Here is a 20454-nt window from a genome sequence, read left to right as displayed (position 1 = left end):
GTAGGGACGAGTTCCGCTAGATGGAGGAGGGTGGTGGTGGAGGGGAACTGGTTAGGTCTGTTGTCTAGAAAGAAGCGGAGACTTTGAGGCCTTCCTGATGAGGGATAGAAGTGTATAGGGACTGGACATCCACAGTGAAATTGAGGTGATTGAAGGGATCGAGAGCATGTGAAATGCCACGGACGTAGGTGAGAATGGGCTGAACCAAGGGGGATAAAATGGAGTTGAGGTCTGTGGACACAAGTTCAGTGGGGCAAGAACAAACAGAAACAATGGGCCTACTGGACAGTCAGGTTTGTGGATCTTGGGTAGGAGGTAGAAAGGAGCAGGCAGAGTAATGAGGTTGGTGGCAGTGGATGGGAGATCTCCAAAGCTGATGAGGTTGTTGAGGGTGCAGAAGGTGTCTGAGAGTTGCTGTCTGGCCTCAATCCAAGACTTTTTTCCAATACAAAGGTCAAACTGCATTGGCTCAGTGAGTAAATTGACCACTAGATAGGTTAATCTCATTCAAACTTCGAGTTTGTGATCTCTTAGACAATCTCAGCCTAATAACATGGACTCCTAGTAGAGGAGACAATATGCCGCATAATCAATATGAAATTATAGCTATCGTTCATCATAATCAAAAGGGGAAAACCTATTTGTCTTTGGAGTGACGGGTGGAAGAGTACAGAACTGAAACTAAGCACTGGGATCAATCCAAAATTGGACAAAAAAAGATTTTCTTACCCAAGAGGGATACGCAATGGGTTGGGTTTGAGCGAAATATTTGGGGAATTATTGTTGAGAGACAGGGCAACTCCATCAGTACTCAGAGCTTCCTTTTTATTCTTGATGTCAAAGATCAGCTGCTGGCGTGCCTCCATTAACAAACTGCATGAAGGAAAGAAAATAACAACAGGTTGTCTGTTCAGTCAATCGATGGGGCCAGCAGAGGATGCAATCTCACCTCGAGTCAGAAAGGTTGTGGACACAGGTCCTACTCGAGGGCTCTGAACAAATACCTGGACCGTTTCAGAAATGGGAAAAATCTCAAAATCAGGTAACTTGCGAGGAAAGGATGAAGGTGGAAAGGATGAAGGGAATATCTGTGATAGGACGAGGTGACAAATTCCAGCTGAGAAAAGGTGCTGATAGCTGGTTACTTGCAGATAGTCTGTTTGTAGATGGTATGAATAGAATAAAAGAAGTAAAAACAGGAGGGGAGAGAAGATTAGAACACAGAACAATACAGCACATTACTGGCCTTTCAGACAATGACGTTGTCTCGAAGTTTTAACCTATTCTAAGATCAATCTAACTCTTCCTTCCCACATAGCCCTCCATTTTTCGATCACCCATGTGATCATATAAGAGTCTCTTAAATATCCCTCATGAAACTGCAAGCTGGAGAACAAAAACAGGGAATGCTCAAATTTCTTCGCAGGCCAGGCAGCATCTGCGGAGACAGAAGCAGTTAATGATGCAGATTGACTTCCCCTCATCAGAACTGGCCTGAGGGAGTGAGACGGAACATAATGTGACGGGCAACAGGAAAGTTGGAGTTAACCCAGTGGACTGGAGATATTCTGGGATGTAGTGTTAAAAATCTGAAGTGAAAACAGAACCCTGGACGTACTCAGGTTAGGGAACGGCACTGAAGAAAGAGGGGTAAGTGTTGCAGGACAATGACCTTGCATTCCAACTGGTTTGCTCTGATACCAACCAAAAATGTAGATTTTCTGCAGTTGCTGCTTTCAGTCTTAACTCCCAAGGGCAGCAATAGACCAAAAGGCGGATTGTAGAAGTGAGACGGGGAATTAAAGTGGCAGGCAGTGAGGAGCACAGGGTTACCCTTGAGGACTGACTTAGGGGGTATTGTGCAAAGAAGCCACCCATTCCACTTTAGGTCCCCCCACCACAGAGCAGAACACTAAAGTGCAGCAGGTCAATCACTGCTCTATCAGAAAGGACCCAGGTCTGGGGACGGTGAGAAGGGCAGATGATTTCCCGCAGTTACTGGCTGGTGGTGGAAATGGAAAAGTAAATTAATACATTAAAGGAGGGAACAGTAATTCCAGAACGCTGACGGTGAAAGAAAACTGTGTCTTCTAAAGATGCTGTCTGGAATCTATACAGGATTTTCCAATACAGTGGATTCTGGTTAATTGGGCCATTGGTTAATCGGGACAGTTGTTTATTTGGAACAAGTCTAAAAGAACAAAAACAAATTGATTAAAAAAAAGCTGGGATTCAAGCTGCTTAATTGGGGCAGGGCATTACTGCCGAGCATTTTCTAACCAGTGTCAGTCATGGGCATGTCGTGTGGCCATTAGACACTACACTGTGCTTAGAGTGAACAGTTTTTAAATAACGTCACTTATTGTGTTAAAAAAAAATAGATTTTTGTCACTGATAGTTGCCGGCTGATGACGTTGGGGCGAGAGGTCCCGAGTTTGAATCCAGCCGGCTCCCTTGCACGCTCTCCATCTGTGCCTGGGTTGAGCACCGAGCTGGCAAATCGACCTGGTAAAAAAAACCCTGGAGAGGGATGGGCTCCGCAGTCCAAAAACATATCGGTTAGTAGGTTAATGGGTCATTGCAAATTGCCCTGTGATGAGGATGCCAAGCAGTGCGGCTCAGCGAGGTGGAAGGGCCTGTTCTGAGGTAATTCTCTAAATAAATAAAGAAGTTCCCCCTCAGGCTCGTTTTAAATGTTTCACCTTTCAGCCTTAACCAAAGTCCTCTAGTTCTGGTCTCACTGCACTTTTGGACAACTTAGTAGATTTCAAAACATACTGGATACAAGTAACGCAAGATGTCGCAAATGGTCGGAGATACTAATAAGTTACAGGCAAATGTTTGCACATACCAGAGTTGTTCAAAGGCTTCGCTGATCTTTTGCTGAAGTGCTTTCTTCGAACCATCAATCACCTCAACCTCTTTAAGAAGTTGTTCATGCACATGGTCTGTCACAAGATCAATGTCCTGCCGACCTTCCCGTAAAGTTAGAGACTCAATGGTAACATCCACGTTTAGGTTCTTGGCTTCTAATGCACGTTCTGCCTCTTCCTTAGTCTGCAAGAGGTCAATTAAAACTACTCAGCTGTACAAAAATATACCTCCCTCCACGTAAAAAGATATATTAACTTTGAGCAAGTTGAATAATTTATAAGTACCTGTATTACTTTCCCCAAGCAGTAAGGCTGATCAACGCCTCCACCTACTAACCCCCCACCACCACTACTTTATCACTTCCTGTCAGTCACTTTGTGCACTGACAATCCTGCGCCTATGGATATACAATCATTCAATGTATATAAACTATCTTATGTATTTATATTTAATGTGTTTATTTTATTATTGTGTTTTTTATCTTATTCTGTGTTTTTTTTTGTGCTGCACCAGATCTGAAGCAACAATTACTTTGTTCTCCATTACACTCGTATACTTGAGGTGACATTAAGCAACCTTGAATCTATTAGGTGTTCTCTGGATAAAGCAAACATTGACTGCATCCTTAAACTACACAGACAGAACAGGTTATTAAGAAGGCAAATGGAATTTTGGTCTTCATTGCTAGTGGGATTGAACTCAAGAGCAGGGAGGTCATGCCGCAACTATACAGGGTACTGGTGAGGCCGCACCTGGAGTACTGTGTGCAGGTCTGGTCTCCATACTTGAGGAAGGATATACTGGCTTGGGAGGCTGTGCAGAGGAGGTTCACCAGGTTGATTCCAGGGATGAAGGGGTTAACCTATGAGGAGAGATTGTATCGCCTAGGACTATACTCTCTGGAATTCAGAAGAATGAGAGGGGATCTTATAGAAACATACAAATTTTTGAAAGGGATAGATAAGATAGAAGTAGGAAAGTTGTTTCCATTGGTAGGTGAGACTAGAACTAGGGGACATTGCCTCAAGACTTAGGGGAGAAGATTTAGGACGGAGATGAGGAGAAACTGTTTTTCCCAGACAGCGGTGAACCTGTGGAATTCTCTGCCCAGGGAAGCAGTTGAGGCTTCTTCACAAAATATGTTTAAGATACAGTTAGATAGATTTTTACATAGCAGGGGAATTAAGGGTTATGGGGAAAAGGCAGGGAGATGGAGCTGAGTTTAAGATCAGATCAGCCGTGATCTTATTGAATGGCGGGGCAGGCTCAATGGGCTGAATGGCCTACTCCTGCTCCTATTTCTTATGTTCTTATGAAGGATCACTCTCATTTTCGCTGTGGCGTGAAGTTTGCATTTGATTTCAGTGCCTGGTCTTTACTGTACTGTGGCGGTGTGACAAGGGAAATGGATGTTGATAAAAAGTAAGTGGGAAGGTTGGAAAATACGAAAGACCAAGGGTGAGTGAAGAAGCAAAAAGGCTTGTATCTCTAAGGCTCTACTAAGGCAGGACCCTTTCTTTCAGCCTAGTTTAAAAAGTTCCACCTGACATTCACCCGGATTAAATAAGACGATTTGTTGTCCAACTTTACAAAGTTTCCTCACTTTTCCCCCATCCTCATTGTTCAAATATTGCCAGTGAAAGCACTCATATACAGTAACCTGAATCCAAGGTCTAGACCTTCATGGCACAGAATATGTTGCCCAATGCAATGCTTTCAAAACGTAGTAATTCTGAGTTCATCTTCGAGATAACTGTGAGGAACTACACAGTACAGTTAAACTTACTTTGGTTAGAGCATCTATTTCCGCATTAATATCGCAAAGAGCAATCTCCAAAAGTTCCCTCCATCGCTCCACATCGTCCATACGGTCAGCGAGTCGGGTGCTGTTATCCTCCTGATCCCATTTAGTCTGCAATGAGTAGTAGATCTTACAGTTCCACAGATCGATAAACTCAGTTGGATCACTAAGGTTAGCTTCAACCAGTTGGTTGAGAAATAGCATCATTCTAAGCTGTACGTTCTAAGTCAGCTTCCCAACCCCAGTCTAATGACCCGAGTATGAGTTTCTTAAAGGTCAGAAATAAATAGCGTTGAGAACAGAAGACAATAGAATGAAAAGGTTGATTAAATTACAGTCCAAGAGAACAAATTTTGTTTAGTTTACCGGGTTACTGAGCTTTCCAGGCCTTTATTCATCCTTGTTTTTCTTATACACATGCCAGAATGTGCACAGTGGTTACTAAAGATTGTGATCGTTTGGAGATACGATTCCTAATCTATAGGTTAACAACTGTAATTGATAAGCACGTGTTTACCTGCCCCTCCCACCGCTCTCCATCAGGTGGCTCCCTCTGTGACTCCCTTGTCCAATCGTCCCTCCCCACTAATCCCTCCCAGCACTTATCCCTGCGAGTGTGCGAAGTGCTACACCTCCCCGTTTACCTCCATTCAGGGCCCCAATCAGTCCTCCCAGGCGAGGCAACACCTCCCTTGCGAATCTGCTAGGGCTGTCTATTGTGTCCAGCGCTCCTGATTTGGCCTCCTCTACACTGGTGAGACCCGTCGTAAACTGGGGGACCGCTTCGTTGAGCATCTCCGCTCCATCTGCCAAAAGTGGAACTTCCCAGTGATCAGACATTTTAATTCCAATTCACACTCCCATTCTGAACATGTCAATCCACAGCCTCCTCCTGTGCCAAGATGAGGCCACCCTCAGGGTATAGAAGCAACACCATATATTCCATCTGGGTAGCCTCCAACCCAATGGCGTGGTTATCAATTTCTCCTTCCAGTAAAAAATTCCTTCCCCATCCCCTCTTCTTCTATTCCCCACTCTGGCCTCCTACCTCGTCTCACCTGCCCCTGGGCCCCTCCTCCTATGGTCCACTCTCCTCTCCAGTCAAGATTCCTTCTTCTCCAGCCGTTGACCTTTCCCACCCACCCGGCTTCCCCCATCACCTTCCAGCTAGCCTCCTCCCCCTCCCCCTGCCTTTTTCATTCTGGTGTCACACCCTCCCCACCCCCAATTCTTTCCAGTCCTGAAGTAGGCTCTCAGCCCGAAACATTGTCTGTTTATCCATTTCCATAGATGCTGCCTGACCGCCTGCATTTTGTGCCTGTTGCTGTGCAATGATTAGTTTGATTTAGACTATATCAGAATACATTTTCTAATTTCCCAGGGTTTATTCCAAAACACGATTTTTACGGCTATGTAATTTGCCCTCAACTGAACTCAGCTGTACGAATGGGTCAGGTTCCTTGGGAACAGGCACTGGATGTCAAACCAATCCTGGGGTTGGATACACCCGCTGAATAAGATCATTGGAAAAACTGAAAAGGAAGAGATAGAGAAGACATTATAGGTCTCTCCTTAGAATGTAACAGTGGCTGCTTGTTTCAGGCAAGGTAGCCCAAGAATGGCAAATGTTACCGGTGGTGTGCTCAGGTTTTTTTTATTGGTTTTTTTATGCATTTTCTACAACACTACAGATAAGAAAAAAACCCCAACCCAAAATAAAAAAATTAATACAGTGCGAAAATAAACATACAATAATAATATAATACAAAAAAGATAATTGAGAAAGCACCCAAATTGAAGTCATGTAAAGTTAGAATCCTCCCCAAGCCCCACAGCAAAAAAAAACTCCAGACCAACCACAACACAATATAGAGAATATAAATCAAGACATTCAAACCCCCAAAACTGTAAATACGCTTGAAAACAGAAGATAATAATGCCTACTACCAAAAAAAAGAGCTGAAAGTAAGGGACTGAAAAAAAAAACCTTAATTAAGAGGAAGGTTATGAAAGTACTCAATAAAAGGTCCCCAGACCTTATGAAACTTTATATCCGAATTAAGAATTGAATAATGAATTTTTTCAAGGTCTAAACAAGGACATAATATCATTAAGCCATTGAGCATGCGTGGGCGGGGCAACATCTCTCCATCTAAGGAGGATTAAACGTCCAGCCAGGAGAGAAGCAAAAGATAATATTCGACACTTAGTCGAACTCAAACATATATCAGTCTCACCCAGAAAACCAAACAGAGCAGTTAAAGGGTTAGGTTCTAAGTGGTGATTCAGAATACAGGATAAAATTATAAAAACGTCTTTCCAAAATTTCTCTAAGCCAGGACAGGACCAATACATATGAATAAGAGAAGCCTCACCCCTCTTGCATTTATCACAAAGAGGACTAATATTAGGGTAAAATCGAGATAATTTAGATTTAGACATATGGGCTCTACGAACAATCTTAAACTGTAAAAGGCAATGGCGAGCACAAAGAGAGGTTGAATTAACCGATTTGAGAATCAAGTCCCAAATCTCATCAGATAAAGAGATATTTAAATCATGCTCCCAAGCCATTCTAATTTTATCCACAGGGGCACGCCGTAAGAATGCTAATTTATCACGAATAAATGATATTAAACCTTTACCCAGTAGATTAATAGAAAGAAATAAATCCATAACATTTTTCTCAGGCATTTCAGGGAAGTTAGGAATTAAAGGATTAATAAAGTGTTTAATTTGGAGGTATCTAATAAAATGGGCATTAGGCAGATTGAACTTAGCAGAGAGCTGTTGAAAAGATGCGAAGCGATTATCAATAAAAAGATCTTCAAAATGTCTAATGCCCTTCCTATACCAATCATAGAATGTTGAATCATACATAGTAGGTAAAAAAAGGTGATTATGTAAGATAGGACTAGAAAGGGAAAAACCATAAAAACCATAAAATTTCCTAAACTGAGCCCATATTCGCAAAGTGTGTCTAACAAGAGGATTAACAATTAGTCTAGACAAACTAGTAGGGAGTACAGAGCCAAGCAATGCAGAAATAGATAAATCTTTAGTGGAACTCAACTCCATTGCCACCCAATTAGGGCACGCAGGTTGGCTATGAAAAAAAGATCAAAAGGTAGTACAACGTATGTTAGCTGCCCAATAATATAAACGAAAGTTAGGTAAGGCCATGCCACCCTCTTTTTTAGATTTTTGAAGATAAACTTTATTAATTCTAGAACGCTTATTCTTCCACAGATATGACAAAATAATAGTCTAAGGAATCAAAAAAGATTAAAGGAATAAAAATTGGGATTGATTGAAATAAATATAAAAATTTAGGGAGAACATACATTTTAACAACATTAATATGACCTACCAAGGACATAGATAGAGGTGACCATCAAGACAAACTCTGTTTTGTAGTATATAAAAGATTGGCAAAATTTTCACGAAAAAGATCTTTAAACTTCCTTGTAACTGTAATCCCAAGATAAGTAAATTGATTATGAACTACTTTAAAAGGGAGGTCACGAAATGCTAATTCTTGTGCTTCTTTATTAATTGGGAAAAGTTCACTCTTATGTAAATTAAGTTTATAGCCAGAAAACTGGCTAAACTGATCAAGAAGTGAAAACATTGGAGGTAAGGATGTGGACGGATTTGAAAGAAAAAGTAATGTCATCAGCATAAAGAGAAATTTTATGCTCAACACCCCCCCTCCAGATCCCGGTCAGTTCAGGACAGCTTCGGAATGCTATTGCCAGAGGTTCTATAGCCAAATCAAAGAGAAAGGGACTTAAAGGGCATCCTTGACGGGTGCCACGTTTGAGGTTAAATAACTGGGATTGTTGAAAATTAGTCAAAACAGAGGCAGTGGGACACAGATACAGCAATTTGATCCAAGAGATAAAACTTTGACCAAAGTCAAATTTTTCTATAACTGCAAAGAGGTAGTTCCATTCTATACGATCAAATGCTTTCTCCGCATCAAGGGAAATAACACATTCAGGAATCCCAGTTGAAGGTGAATATAAGATGTTAAATAAACGCCGAATATTAAAAAAAGGAAGTTGGTTTTTAATAAAACCAGTTTGATCATCAGAAATAATAGAGGGAATAACAGTTTCTAATCTATGAGCCAAAACTTTGGCCAAGATTTTAACATCAACATTAAGCAAAGAAATCAGCCTGTACGAGGAACATGCTGTTGGGTCTTTACCCTTTTTTAATAAAAGAATAATAGATGCCTCATTAAAAGAGGGTGGCAATTTACCATAATTAAATGAGTCAGATAATACTGAGAATAACTGAGGGGAAAGAAGTGAAGAAAATGAATTTATAAAATTCTACGGGGAACCCATCAGGTCCAGGAGATTTTGCTGAAGACAATGCAGAAATTGCAAAAGATATTTCTTCTGATGATATAGGCTCATTAAGTTTGGCTTTAAAATCAGATGAAAGCGAAGGAATATTCAGATTATTTAAGAAAAGATCAACAGAAATATTCTCATTCAGAGATTCAGAGGAATAAAGCCGAGAGTAAAAATTTTTTAATACGTCATTGATTTCTAAGTGATCCGATGTAAAATCCCCATTTTCCTTCCGGATCTTTGTAATATGTTGTTTCTCAGGTTTTATGGTTATTTCCCATTTTCCATCTCGAATACTGGTAAGTCAGGGGAAAGTCAGTTGTGTTTAATTGTCTGGCGATACTCTCCTGGTAAGTCAGGGGAAAGTTAGTTGTGTTTAATTGTCTGGTGATACTCTCCTGGTAAGTCAGGGGAAAGTTAGTTGTGTTTAATTGTCTGGCGATACTCTCCTGGTAAGTCAGGGGAAAGTCATTTGTGTTTCATAGGTCTGGTGATACTTTCCTGGTAGCCTTTCCAATCACTAAGTTTTAAATTTGGTATCACCTTTAAATGAAAATGGGTATAGATGGATTGAAGAATAAACGCAACACACACAAAATGCTGGAGGAACTCAGCAAGCCAGGCAGTGTGGCTTTTCCAGCATCTGCAGATTTTTTTAACCTAATGCCTTTCACAACTGATGAAGTATTAAATTACTTTACAGTCGCAGGTTTTGCACTTGAGGTGTCACAACCTCAACAACATTTGCAGCGAAATGTTGGAAAACACTTGTACACAAAGTGCCTGAACTGAACCTTGGGCAAACTGAGTGCAGGCACCCTCAGGTGGCTGAACGACCTACCTTATTTATTTATTTATTTATTGAGGTGCAGCCCTTTGAGTGCCGCTGTCCAGCAATTCTCCGATTTAACCCTAGCCTAATCACGGGACAACTTACTATGCCTAATTAACTTACCAAACGGTGTGTGTTTCTAGACTGTGGGAGGAAACTCACACGGTCACAGGGAGAATGTACAAACTCCTTACCGGCAGTGGCAGGAGTTGAACCTATCCCCTGTACCGTAAAGCATCGTGCTAACCACTACCCTACCGTCCGCCTGTGCCTCTGCTTCTGGTTTCAACAAATGGACTGAATAACATGATTTCATCACTTCTGCGTACAGTTGGCCCTCCTTATCCGGGAGGAATTGGTTCCGGGACCCCTCGCGGATACCAAAAAACACGGATGTTCAAGTCGCTTATTTAACCTGTTTCAGTGAGGTGGACTTTAGGACCCAGCAGAACCCCAGACCTTATTTAACCTAGCCTAGAGCAGTGGTCTTTAGGACCCGGCGGAACTCTGAATCCACAGTGTTTCTGTTCACAAAAATAATCACGATCACGATTGAAAACAAAGTGGAAATAATAAAGCGATCGGAAAGAGGTGAAAGAGGTGAAACGCCATCGGTCATTGGAAAAGCGTTAGGCTACAGTTAGTCAACAATTGGAACAATTTTAAAGGATAAAGTGAGAAAGGCCCTGCCCCGATGAAAGCTACAATTATTACTAAGCAACACAGTGGTTTAATTATTGAAATGCATACATTTCTTAAGTGTTTTATATGCATTGAAAGGTAAAATATATACTATATACTAAGACAAACGTTTGACTAACTGATGCGAAATAATACTGGATGTACCTGTTCTGACTTACTTAGAAAGAGGACTTCTCTTTTTCTTCGATCCCAATCCGCGGTAACCTACGCACATCCTCCCGTATACTTTAAATCATCTCTATGTTACTTATAATACCTAATACAATGTAAATGCTATGTAAATAGTTGTTATATTGCATTGTTTAGGAAATAATGACAAGAAAAAGATCTACATGCTTGAACAACAAGTGCTGGAAGAGCACTTCTGGGTTTTCTCGATTCGCGGTTGGTTGAATTCGCGCGTGTGGAACTCGCGGATGAGGAGGGCCGACTGTACATATGATGACAATGAGTCTTCATACTGGTCACCACATTTATTGGCAAGTTGATACTGAGACAGAAATGAATTGAGACAGAGTAACGAATGAGGCTAGAAGTGAAAATACAAATCAAACTGCAGTTCTTGTTCATACATAGTGATCTAGAAGTGTAATCAGATACTGGTCTCTGAGCAGTGAGCTGAAACACTGGGGACCTTGCCTTCCCAGAACAGTAACTTACAAAGGAAGACAAAATTACATTTATACAAGTGAAAATGAGCAATATTCCACAAGGTGATCATCTGTTTTATATTTCACGGGAAGCTGAATAATGTGTAATTGTGTCATCAAGGCTTTAATAAATTGACCGGTCCAAAGGTTCATTTATTATCAAAGTATGTCTGCAGTCTACAACCCTGACATATGCCTTCTCCAAGTGAACGTCGAGAAACTCAGGGGCCTGATGTGGGATTTCTTTCCTCTCAGCGGCACTGCTCGACCCACAGGGTTCCTCCAGCGTTGTGTGTTGCTCCAGATTCCTGCGTCTGTAGTCTCTTGTGTCTCTACCAAGAAACTCAGGTGCCACTTGCACTTCCTGTGGGATTTTCATTAGAATGTCTGCTGATTACTGAGCCTTCCTCGGGAGATCTAGGACCTACATAAGCCGGGCGTGCACGTCTACCTTCAAATGGCCAGCTGCTTTAACTCCTCACTTACTTCAGCCCATCATCCTTACTGGAAATAGGCCGTCGACAGTAACTCGCCAGAGTCCTCTGTCCTGGGCCAGTCTTTCACATCGGCTCCAGATGTATCCCATCTTCCTGGTGCACCCTTCCTCTTCCAGGGATGAGGCCTTAGGAGCTTCTCTGGGTTTTTATGCGATGGGGTTGCAAGCCCCATGCCCAACCCTCCACCGTTCATGGCTGGGCTTGGGGACCGTCCATAGCATGGTTATTTTAACTCAACGTCTCACTAAAGTGCCTCTAAATAGCCAGCCATTGTAATTCTACTTTCCAATCCCACACTTGCATGTCTGCCCAGGGCCTCCTCTGCTGCCAAGTTGAGAATACTTGCAGGTTAGAGGAACAGCACCTCATATTCCATCTCGGAAGTCTCCAACATCGATTCCTCTGTCTTCTGGAACCACTCACCTCTGTTCCTTCCCCCACCCCTCTTTGTTTTCTTGAATCCCGCTGGTCCTTCTCCCCCTTCTCCATCTCCTCCTTGCCCTTACGCACACAATTCCCTACCTCCTTCCCTTAATTCCATGGTTTACTCTCCTCTCCTGTCAGATTCCATCTTCTTTAGCCCTTTGCCTCTTCCACCTATCACCTCCCTGCTTCTCACTTCATCCCATCTTCCACCTTCCTGTCTTCTCCTCCACATCTGGTGTCACCAGTCACCCACCAACTTGTGCTCCCCCGCCCTTTTATTCTGGCTTCTGTCTTTTCATTCCAGTCCTGATGAAGGGTCTTGGCACAAAACGTTGACTGTTCATTTCCCAACTAGGAAGCTGCCTGACCTGCTGAGTTCCTCCTGCGCCTTGCGTGTGCCACTCCAGATTTCCAACGTCTGCAGAATCGCTTGTGTTCCGCATATCTGCTTGTCTGAGTAGATTGGGAAAGGGCACGCAAATCAGAAAGTTAACATTGAAAGTCTCTCAAGCCCTTTGGTCATATAAAATGCTTTGTAGCCAAGAAACTGAAGTGCTTTTAATAGTCCCACCTCACAGAAAAGACCTGGCCTCATCTTAGTGCAGTAACAGTCACAGAACTATTGACTGTTGTAAAAACCCTTCTAGTTCCCTAATGTTTATCAGGGAGAAACTTAATGTGAGTCTTAATGTTCTCTCAAATGAGCTAGCACAGATACTGTAAGAGCCATGCATCTGTTCTCTATTTGCTTTCTATTCTGTGTTGAGCATTTATTATGTTTATTACGGTAACTAGTCACATGAGCGGGGGAGTGGTAAAGGCAAAGGGAATAAGTTACGTATTCTTGCTTATTTTGTGGTAGATTGTAGCTTGGGACCATGGTGGTCATATCTTTGCTGAGCGTTGAGATAACGCTCAGTAACACTTTGTTATGTTTGCTAATTGCTAATAATGGGTCGAATAAAGGATTCAACTCTTTGGAAGAATCATTTCATCGGAGATGAGGGCGCCTCATGCAAGTATAACAACTCTGCGGGGTCGCAGGCTACCGGCAATTGTTTTGCTTTGATCTTGGATTAGTTTTGCTGCAACAGCTTCCATTAATTCTCAAAAATGTTGAATTCTAAAACAGGTTCCAGTTGTCTTCCTCATTGCTGTAATGAAGTTCAAATTTACTTAAAATTGTACTTCAAAATACTACAACTCACTCAAAATTCAGAGAAGATTCACTAGAATGATTCCAGGAATGAGAGGGTTAACATATGAGGAACGTTTGACCGCTCTTGGACTGTACTCCTTGGAGTTTAGAAGACTCCATTCAGAACAGAGATGCAACAAAATTTTTTTAGCCAGAGGATGGTGAATCTGTGGAATTTGTTGCCACAGGTGTGGCAGTGGAGGCTAAGTCACTGGGTGTATTTAAGGCAGAGATAGATAGGTATCTGAGTAGCCAGGGCATCAAAGGTCATGGTGAGAAGGCAGGGCAGTGGGACTAAATGGGAGAATGAATCAGCTCATGATAAAATGGCGGAGAAGACTTGATGGGCCGAATGGCTGACTTCTGCTCCTTTTGACTTATGGTCTAAAATTACCCCAAAAGGCCTTGAATTGATCTCTTTTGGTTTAGTTCCACTAAAGAACTCAGGACATAATCTGTTTGTTCGAAGTATGTGACTGTTACAAACAGGGCCACCATTTACTGTGGACACACAGGGATATGGGCCATGTGCAGTTTAAATTGGCATCGTGTTCAGCATGGTTATGATGGGCCGAAGGGCATGTACCTACGTGGTACTGCTCTCTGTATGCATTTACAACCCCTTTCACAAACGCCGCGGCTTGGATTCATACCTGATTGTTGGTTTCATTTCGCAGGCTCCTGCTTTCCTGCCGGATCTGGTGGGACATATAACGTTGTCTTTCTGAATTGGTTGAGATCTGGTTATTACTGGCAAACCAGTCTGGAACAGAATATCTCTGAGCTGATTTTAAACTCAGAGTTGCCATTTTGCCTTTGTGAAATCAACTGAAAAATAAAATTCAGACTCATTAGAAGAAATAAACTATGGTTGATTACTATTTTCTCGCTCTGTGGCAGTGATATGTTTATCCTCAGCTTGCTTCATGTGAAGAAAGGAGAGGATATGAACAGGGAATAGTAGATAATCCAAACTAAAATCCAAATGACATGCACAACATCTCTTCTAGTTCTGAGGAAGAGTCATTGTCCTGAAAAATTAACAGCTTCTCTCTCCACAAACGCTGCCTGACCATTTGAGCACTCAGCACTTCCCAATCTTTTGGCAGAAAGATAAACGGTGAATAGATATATTCAGAACTCTGAAGCTATCAGTACGATGGTCTATATTTTGCTAACACTTAAATCCAATCTGTAATTACAGCCTCCCACCAGTGATGGCCCCATCCTCAGTTCTGCTTTATCAGATAAGGGTTTCATTACCTCCTCTGATCACAGACAGATCTCGTGTCCTCTCTATTGCTACACCTTTCTTAAGGTTTTACAGTGCTCAATAATGTACACATGCAGTTGGCCACTTTATTTGGTACCTCCTGTACTTAATAAAGTGGCCTCTGAGTGTACGTTCATGGTCTTCTGCTGCTGTAGCCCATCCACTTCAAGGTTTGATGTTTTGAGCATTCAGAGGTGCTCTTCTGCACACCATTGTTGTATCGTGTGATAATTGAGTTACTGTCGCCTTCCTGTCAACTTGAAGCAGTCCAGCCATTCTCCTCCGACCCCTCTCATTAACAAGGTACTTTTACCCAGAAAACTGCAGCTCACTGGATTTTTTTCGCACCATTCTCTGTAAGCTCTAGTGACTGTTGTGTGTGAAAGTCCCAAGAGATCAGCAGTTTCTGAAATACTCAAACCACTGTCTGGCACCAACAATCATTCTGTGGTCAAAGTCACTTAGATCACGTCTTCTCCATTCTGATGTTCAGCTTGAACAATAATTGAACCTCTTTACCATGTCTGCATGCTTTTATGCACTGTGTTGCGGCCACATGACTGGCTGATTAGATATTTGTATTAACGAAGAGGTGCACAGTTGTCCCCAATAAAGTGGCCACTGGGTGTATTTATGCAAGATTTAAAGCACAGCACCCAGTACGCTAACTGGGGTTAATAAAGGGATAATTCTGTTTTTAACTTCCCACTTCAGTTTCTAATCTTTTAGTTGTTTTTACCCCTCAAGTATCTACACTACAGCCAGTCCTAAACTTTCCCACTAATATGTAAAACATTTTCTCAATCCACATAGAATTTAAATCAGAAAATGCTCTTTCTTTTCAACTTTCTTAAAATTAGCAAGTTTAATGTCCCTCCTAACCAACGATTTATATTGAGATGGCATTGACATAAAATATGTCCTGGCACGTTATTCTGTTGTTAATTAAATGGTGGGAAAAGTTGAAGGAGAGAAGGAAGGGGTGGACCCACAAGTATTCCTCAGAAAGAAACAAAATGCTGTACTCACCAAGTCAGGCTGCATTTGTGGAGAGGGAAGTTAGCAATAAAACAAGTTTCCCTAATGTATTGAGCAGCAAGTGAGTAATGAAATAAGCTTGTCTGTGGCTGGTAGACAGTTAAAAAAGAAATCAGTTAAGTGATTTGAGGAGATGTACAAAGATATCTCTGAAGGAAGGACAAGGAGCAGTAAGATCTAAATCAGGAAGAGAGTTACAGAGAGCAGTCAACAACACACACAAAATGCTGGTGGAACACAGCAGGCCAGGCAGCATCTATAGGGAGAAGCACTGTCAACGTTTCGGGCTGAGACCCTTCGTCAGGACTAACCGAAAGGAAAGATAGTAAGAGATTTGAAAGTAGTGGGGGGAGGGGGATACACTCAGGATAGGGTTCCCCTTGTCCTTACCTACTACCCCACCAGCCTCCGGGTCCAACGTATAATTCTCTGTAACTTCCGCCACCTCCAACGGGATCCCACTACCAAGCACATTTTTCCCTCCCCCCCTTTCTGCTTTTTGCAGGGATCGCTCCCTACGCGACTCCCTTGTCCACTCGTCTCCCCCGTCCCTTCCCACCGATCTTCCTCCTGGCACTTATCCTTGTAAACGGAACAAGTGCACACCTGCCCTTACACTTCCTCCCTCACCACCATTCAGGGCCCCAGACAGTCCTTCCAGGTGAGGTGACACTTCACCTGTGAGTCGGCTGGTGTGGTATACTGCGTCTGGTGCTCCCGGTGTGGCCTTTTATATATTGGTGAGACCCTGCCGCAGACTGTTTCGCTGAACACCTACGCTCTGTCCGCCAGAAAAAGCAGGATCTCCCAGTGGCCACACATTTTAATTCCACATCCCATTCCCATTCTGATATGTCTATCCATGGCCTCCTCTACTGTCGAAATGAATCCAAACTCAGGTTGGAGGAACAGCACCTTATATACCGGCTGGGTAGCCTCCAACCTGATGGCATGAACATTGACTTCTCTAACTTCCGTTAATGCCCCTCCTCCCCTTCTTACCCCATCCCTGACATATTTAGTTGTTTGCCTGTTCTCCATCTCCCTCTGGTGCTCCCCCCCCCCCTTTCTTTCTCCCTAGGCCTCCTGTCCCATGATCCTTTCCCTTCTCCAGCTCTGTATCACTTTCACCAATCACCTTTCCAGCTCTTAGCTTCATCCCACCCCCTCTGATCTTCTCCTGTCATTTCGCATTTCCCCCTCCCCCTCCTACTTTCAAATCTCTTACTATCTCTCCTTTCGGTTTGTCCTGACGAAGGGTCTCGGCCCGAAACGTCGACAGTGTTTCTCCCTATAGATGCTGCCTGGCCTGCTGTGTTCCACCAGCATTTTGTGTGTGTTGTTGTTTGAATTTCCAGCATCTGCAGATTTCCTCGTGTTTACAGAGTGCAGTGTTGTGTCTGATAAAGATTCCATTTTGATGCAGTGAGAAGAGAGGTTGGCCGGAGATAAAAGATATGAACCCTCATATCAAAGGTATCTTCTACAATCCAGATACTCAGAATCCTGAGTAACATAATTTTCTTGCAGACATGTTCTCAATCCTGATCCCGCACATTGACCATCAGCGTTCTAAAAAAGAGTGAATTAAAATTGCTCTTCTCGCATACATTTTCCTGAGCAGACTCGTGTGGCAGCCGGGAACTCAGCTTGCCTCTTTGCTTTCGTGCACCATTGTCAGGCCTTCGCTGAGGGGCTACGTTTTCTACTTTCTGTGTTCGGTCCGTGCGCACTATTTTAACACTAACATGTTAAGAAACGGTCCGCCAGTAAATGAAAGTACCAAGCCCATCATTTGATGGTTGGATGATACAACACGAAAATAAAAGTCGCTGCGACTTAACCGCGCTCTAGTGAATTCAAACACCAGCAAAATTCAGTGTTTTCACAACCAGGGACTTACCCGCAGGTCCGTGTTTGTTACTTGCAGCCTTCAAACCCCGACTCCATAAAACAGCCGCTCGATTCTGCCGAGCGTTCCAGCCCGTCCTTTCCAAACAGCGGCACCGTTGCTGGGAGACGGCGCCCTTCGCTCCACTGGCACAACACAACCATGACAACGGAAAGGGCAACAATAAGACCGCGGGACACGTGGCCCTTATCAATAATTTATTTGAGTGCGCTAATGTGTGACATGATGGGAGAATTTGCTGTCAGGATCCGCCTGCCGTTCCGGCGAGGTTACCCAGCCAGTCCGACGACGGAGAGGTTTAACATTCGGAATAATCAAATCTAAAATTACTAGCCACTGAGCGACACCGAAGCAAACACTTCAAGTGAGTGAAATAGTTGTGGAAACGTTAGGGTTAGAAACAGGTAGCGCTAAAATCGAAAAATAAAGTAGGTGAGATGATGGGCACTTGAGAAATTGTTGGTCCTTTCTGATTGTAGGCTGATTTTTTTTTACCCCCTCCGGATCGAGGATTATTTACTTCCCTCCGATTTTATGGGTTCTGGGCTAATAAAGTCAATGTGACATCTACAAACTCTTTGACAGATGGACAACTGGTGGTCAGTGGGAGGGGGGTGTCCTTAGATCAGAATCAGGTTTATCATCACCGGCATGTGACGTGGAATTTGTTAACTTAGCAGCAGTTCAATGCAATACATAATCTAGCAGAGAAAATAATAAAAACAAAAACATAATAAATAAACAAGTAAATCAATTACGTATATTGAATAGATTTTTAAAAAGATGTGCAAAACCAGAAATACTGTATATTAAAAAAGTGAGGTAGTGTCCGAAGCTTCAATGTCCATTTAGGAATCGGACGGCAGAGGGGAAGAAGCTGTCCCTGAATCGCTGAGTGTGTGCCTTCAGGCTTCTGTACCTCCTACCCAATGGTAACAGTGAGAAAAGGGCGTGCCCTGGGTGCTGGAGGTCCTTAATAATGGATGCTCCCTAAAGATTCTGTGGATGAGGTGCCCCCTTAAAGAGAGTGATCGCCTTACGTTCAATAGATTCTGAAAGAACAGATTATTTAATTAATGCATACGTGTTTCTGACAGTGGTTGATAAAATAGACCAGGAGGCTGTTTCTTCCAGCCTAGGGTCCGGAACCAACAGCCAACACCTCAGGGTAAGGGACCAGCCAGATGAGGAGGAGGGAGATGCTGAGAGGAATGTGAATTTTCAACTGTGGTATATATTCAAGGGTCAGATTGAATTTTCGTTGTATTCAATGATATATGAAAATATCTGGACAGGAAAATGCATTCAAGGCACAAGATCAGTGCCGAGCATATTGAATGTCAAAGCAAGAACAATGGGTCTTTAGGCCTACTCTATTTGGATTTGGCAATCATATGTGATAGTGAATTTTATTCATTTATTTAGAGATGTCAGCCCTATCGGCTGTTCGAGTCTAGCAACCCCCGACAAATCGATTTAACCCTAATCTAATCACGGGGCAATTTACAATGGACAATTAACCTACCCGTAGGTCTTTGGGCTGCGGAAGGAAACCGGAGGACCTGGATACAGGTCACAGGCTCCTAACAGAGGTCGAAGGGATTGAACGCCGACGCCCCGAGCTGTAATAGCACCACATTTCTGCCACAAAACATCAAGTTCGGAGTACATTTGTTGCAAATATAATCTCCACGCATAGGATTAATCGGTCAAGGCGAGAAAATCGTTCCATTTTTTTTCAAAAATGTTATTGAAATAAAAATAATACATTTTGCATAAAGTCAAAGTTTACTTCTCCCACGGAAATTGTAATAACACTACTGTTAAATCAATGTTTATCTATTTGGAAACTATTTGGTACAGCTGCAATTTATTTTTGAGCATCCATTGCACACAGTAGCATCGTGGTTGGCACAACGCTTTACAGTACCGGTGACCGTGGTTTAATTCCCACCGCTACCGTGAGCACTCCAGTTTCCTCCTACAATCCAAACACCCAATTGATTGGTAGCTTAACTGGTCACTGTAAGTTGTCCCGTGATCGGGATAGGAGGGCGGTGTGGGTCGAAAGGCCTTATCCACGCTGTATCTCAATAAAAAATTAAAGAAGTGAAAAGAGCTCCAGGTACTTTTACACGAGAGATCAGGTAGGTAGCTGAATTCACTCAGATCTTACAATTATCAGGGAACTAACCTGTGATAATTATCCTGCTATCCCAACTCCTGCACTGAACCTGTGATCTATCCAGAAGCCTACTCTTAAATGTCTGATGGTACAATGCCAAGCTGGTGGTTAACCCCCCCCCCCCCCCTCAAGGAGGGTTATTTTCCTCTTCCTCGTATGGCAGAAGTGTTGGCATTTTTGGAATTGGAATGGAAAGGAAGGGTATGCTGTTGTCAGGGTTCCTACACCATCCTGTCCACCATCAGACTAGGCTGAGGAGAGCAAGAGGAAGTGGAAGTATTCTACATCAACTGCTTGCACAGAGCTTCCACAAAACTGTCCAGGAAGCCTGGGTCACTCTTTTTAGCCTTGCTACTTTATACTTTGCTTCAATTGTCCTCTTTTTCTTTTCTGTTTGCCTGCAACCAGTGTGGACCCATCCTTTCAGCGGTCAGATATCATTAAAGCCATTCAGCAGGCCCACATTCTGCCTGCTGGCACCATTTTCGAATATTCTGGGCAATGCTGGCTGAATATGAGAGGCAATGATTTAAGATAGTCAGTGACACTTAGTTTGCACGTACGGTCCCTACTAAACCAAACAGCGTGCAGAAGAATCGAGATTCATTCATCGTGTTTCCTCAGAGTGCACATCTTAAAGGTGAAAGCTCCATTTCACAGTCCCAGGTCCTCGCTTTCAGGACTGCAGACACAGCAACTGCA

The 20454-nt window shown here is 42.8% G+C and overlaps 2 protein-coding genes across 2 annotated transcripts in view; both read right to left on the bottom strand.

The window, feature by feature from the left end:
• tekt2 (tektin 2 (testicular)) overlaps positions 1–17674 on the bottom strand; it is a 28066-nt gene extending 10392 nt beyond the window's left edge. Inside the window, exons 1-5 of the mRNA XM_073034704.1 lie at positions 17559–17674; positions 13998–14172; positions 4661–4786; positions 2852–3057; positions 730–873 (exon numbers count right to left, since the gene is read on the bottom strand). Of these exons, the coding sequence (XP_072890805.1) occupies positions 730–873; positions 2852–3057; positions 4661–4786; positions 13998–14153 (632 nt within the window). The 5' untranslated portion in view covers positions 14154–14172; positions 17559–17674. The remainder of the gene's footprint in view (positions 1–729; positions 874–2851; positions 3058–4660; positions 4787–13997; positions 14173–17558) is intronic.
• Positions 17599–20454, bottom strand: part of LOC140719806 (protein argonaute-3) — a 126745-nt gene continuing 123889 nt past the window's right edge. Inside the window, exon 21 of the transcript XR_012097008.1 lies at positions 17599–17692. The gene's annotated coding sequence lies outside the window, so the exon portion shown is untranslated. The remainder of the gene's footprint in view (positions 17693–20454) is intronic.

The sequence above is a fragment of the Hemitrygon akajei genome, chromosome 32 (assembly GCF_048418815.1).
Source record: "Hemitrygon akajei chromosome 32, sHemAka1.3, whole genome shotgun sequence".
Taxonomy (NCBI): Eukaryota; Metazoa; Chordata; class Chondrichthyes; order Myliobatiformes; family Dasyatidae; genus Hemitrygon; species Hemitrygon akajei.
Note: the sequence above shows the minus strand (reverse complement) of the source record. Positions and strands in the feature narration are given on the sequence as shown.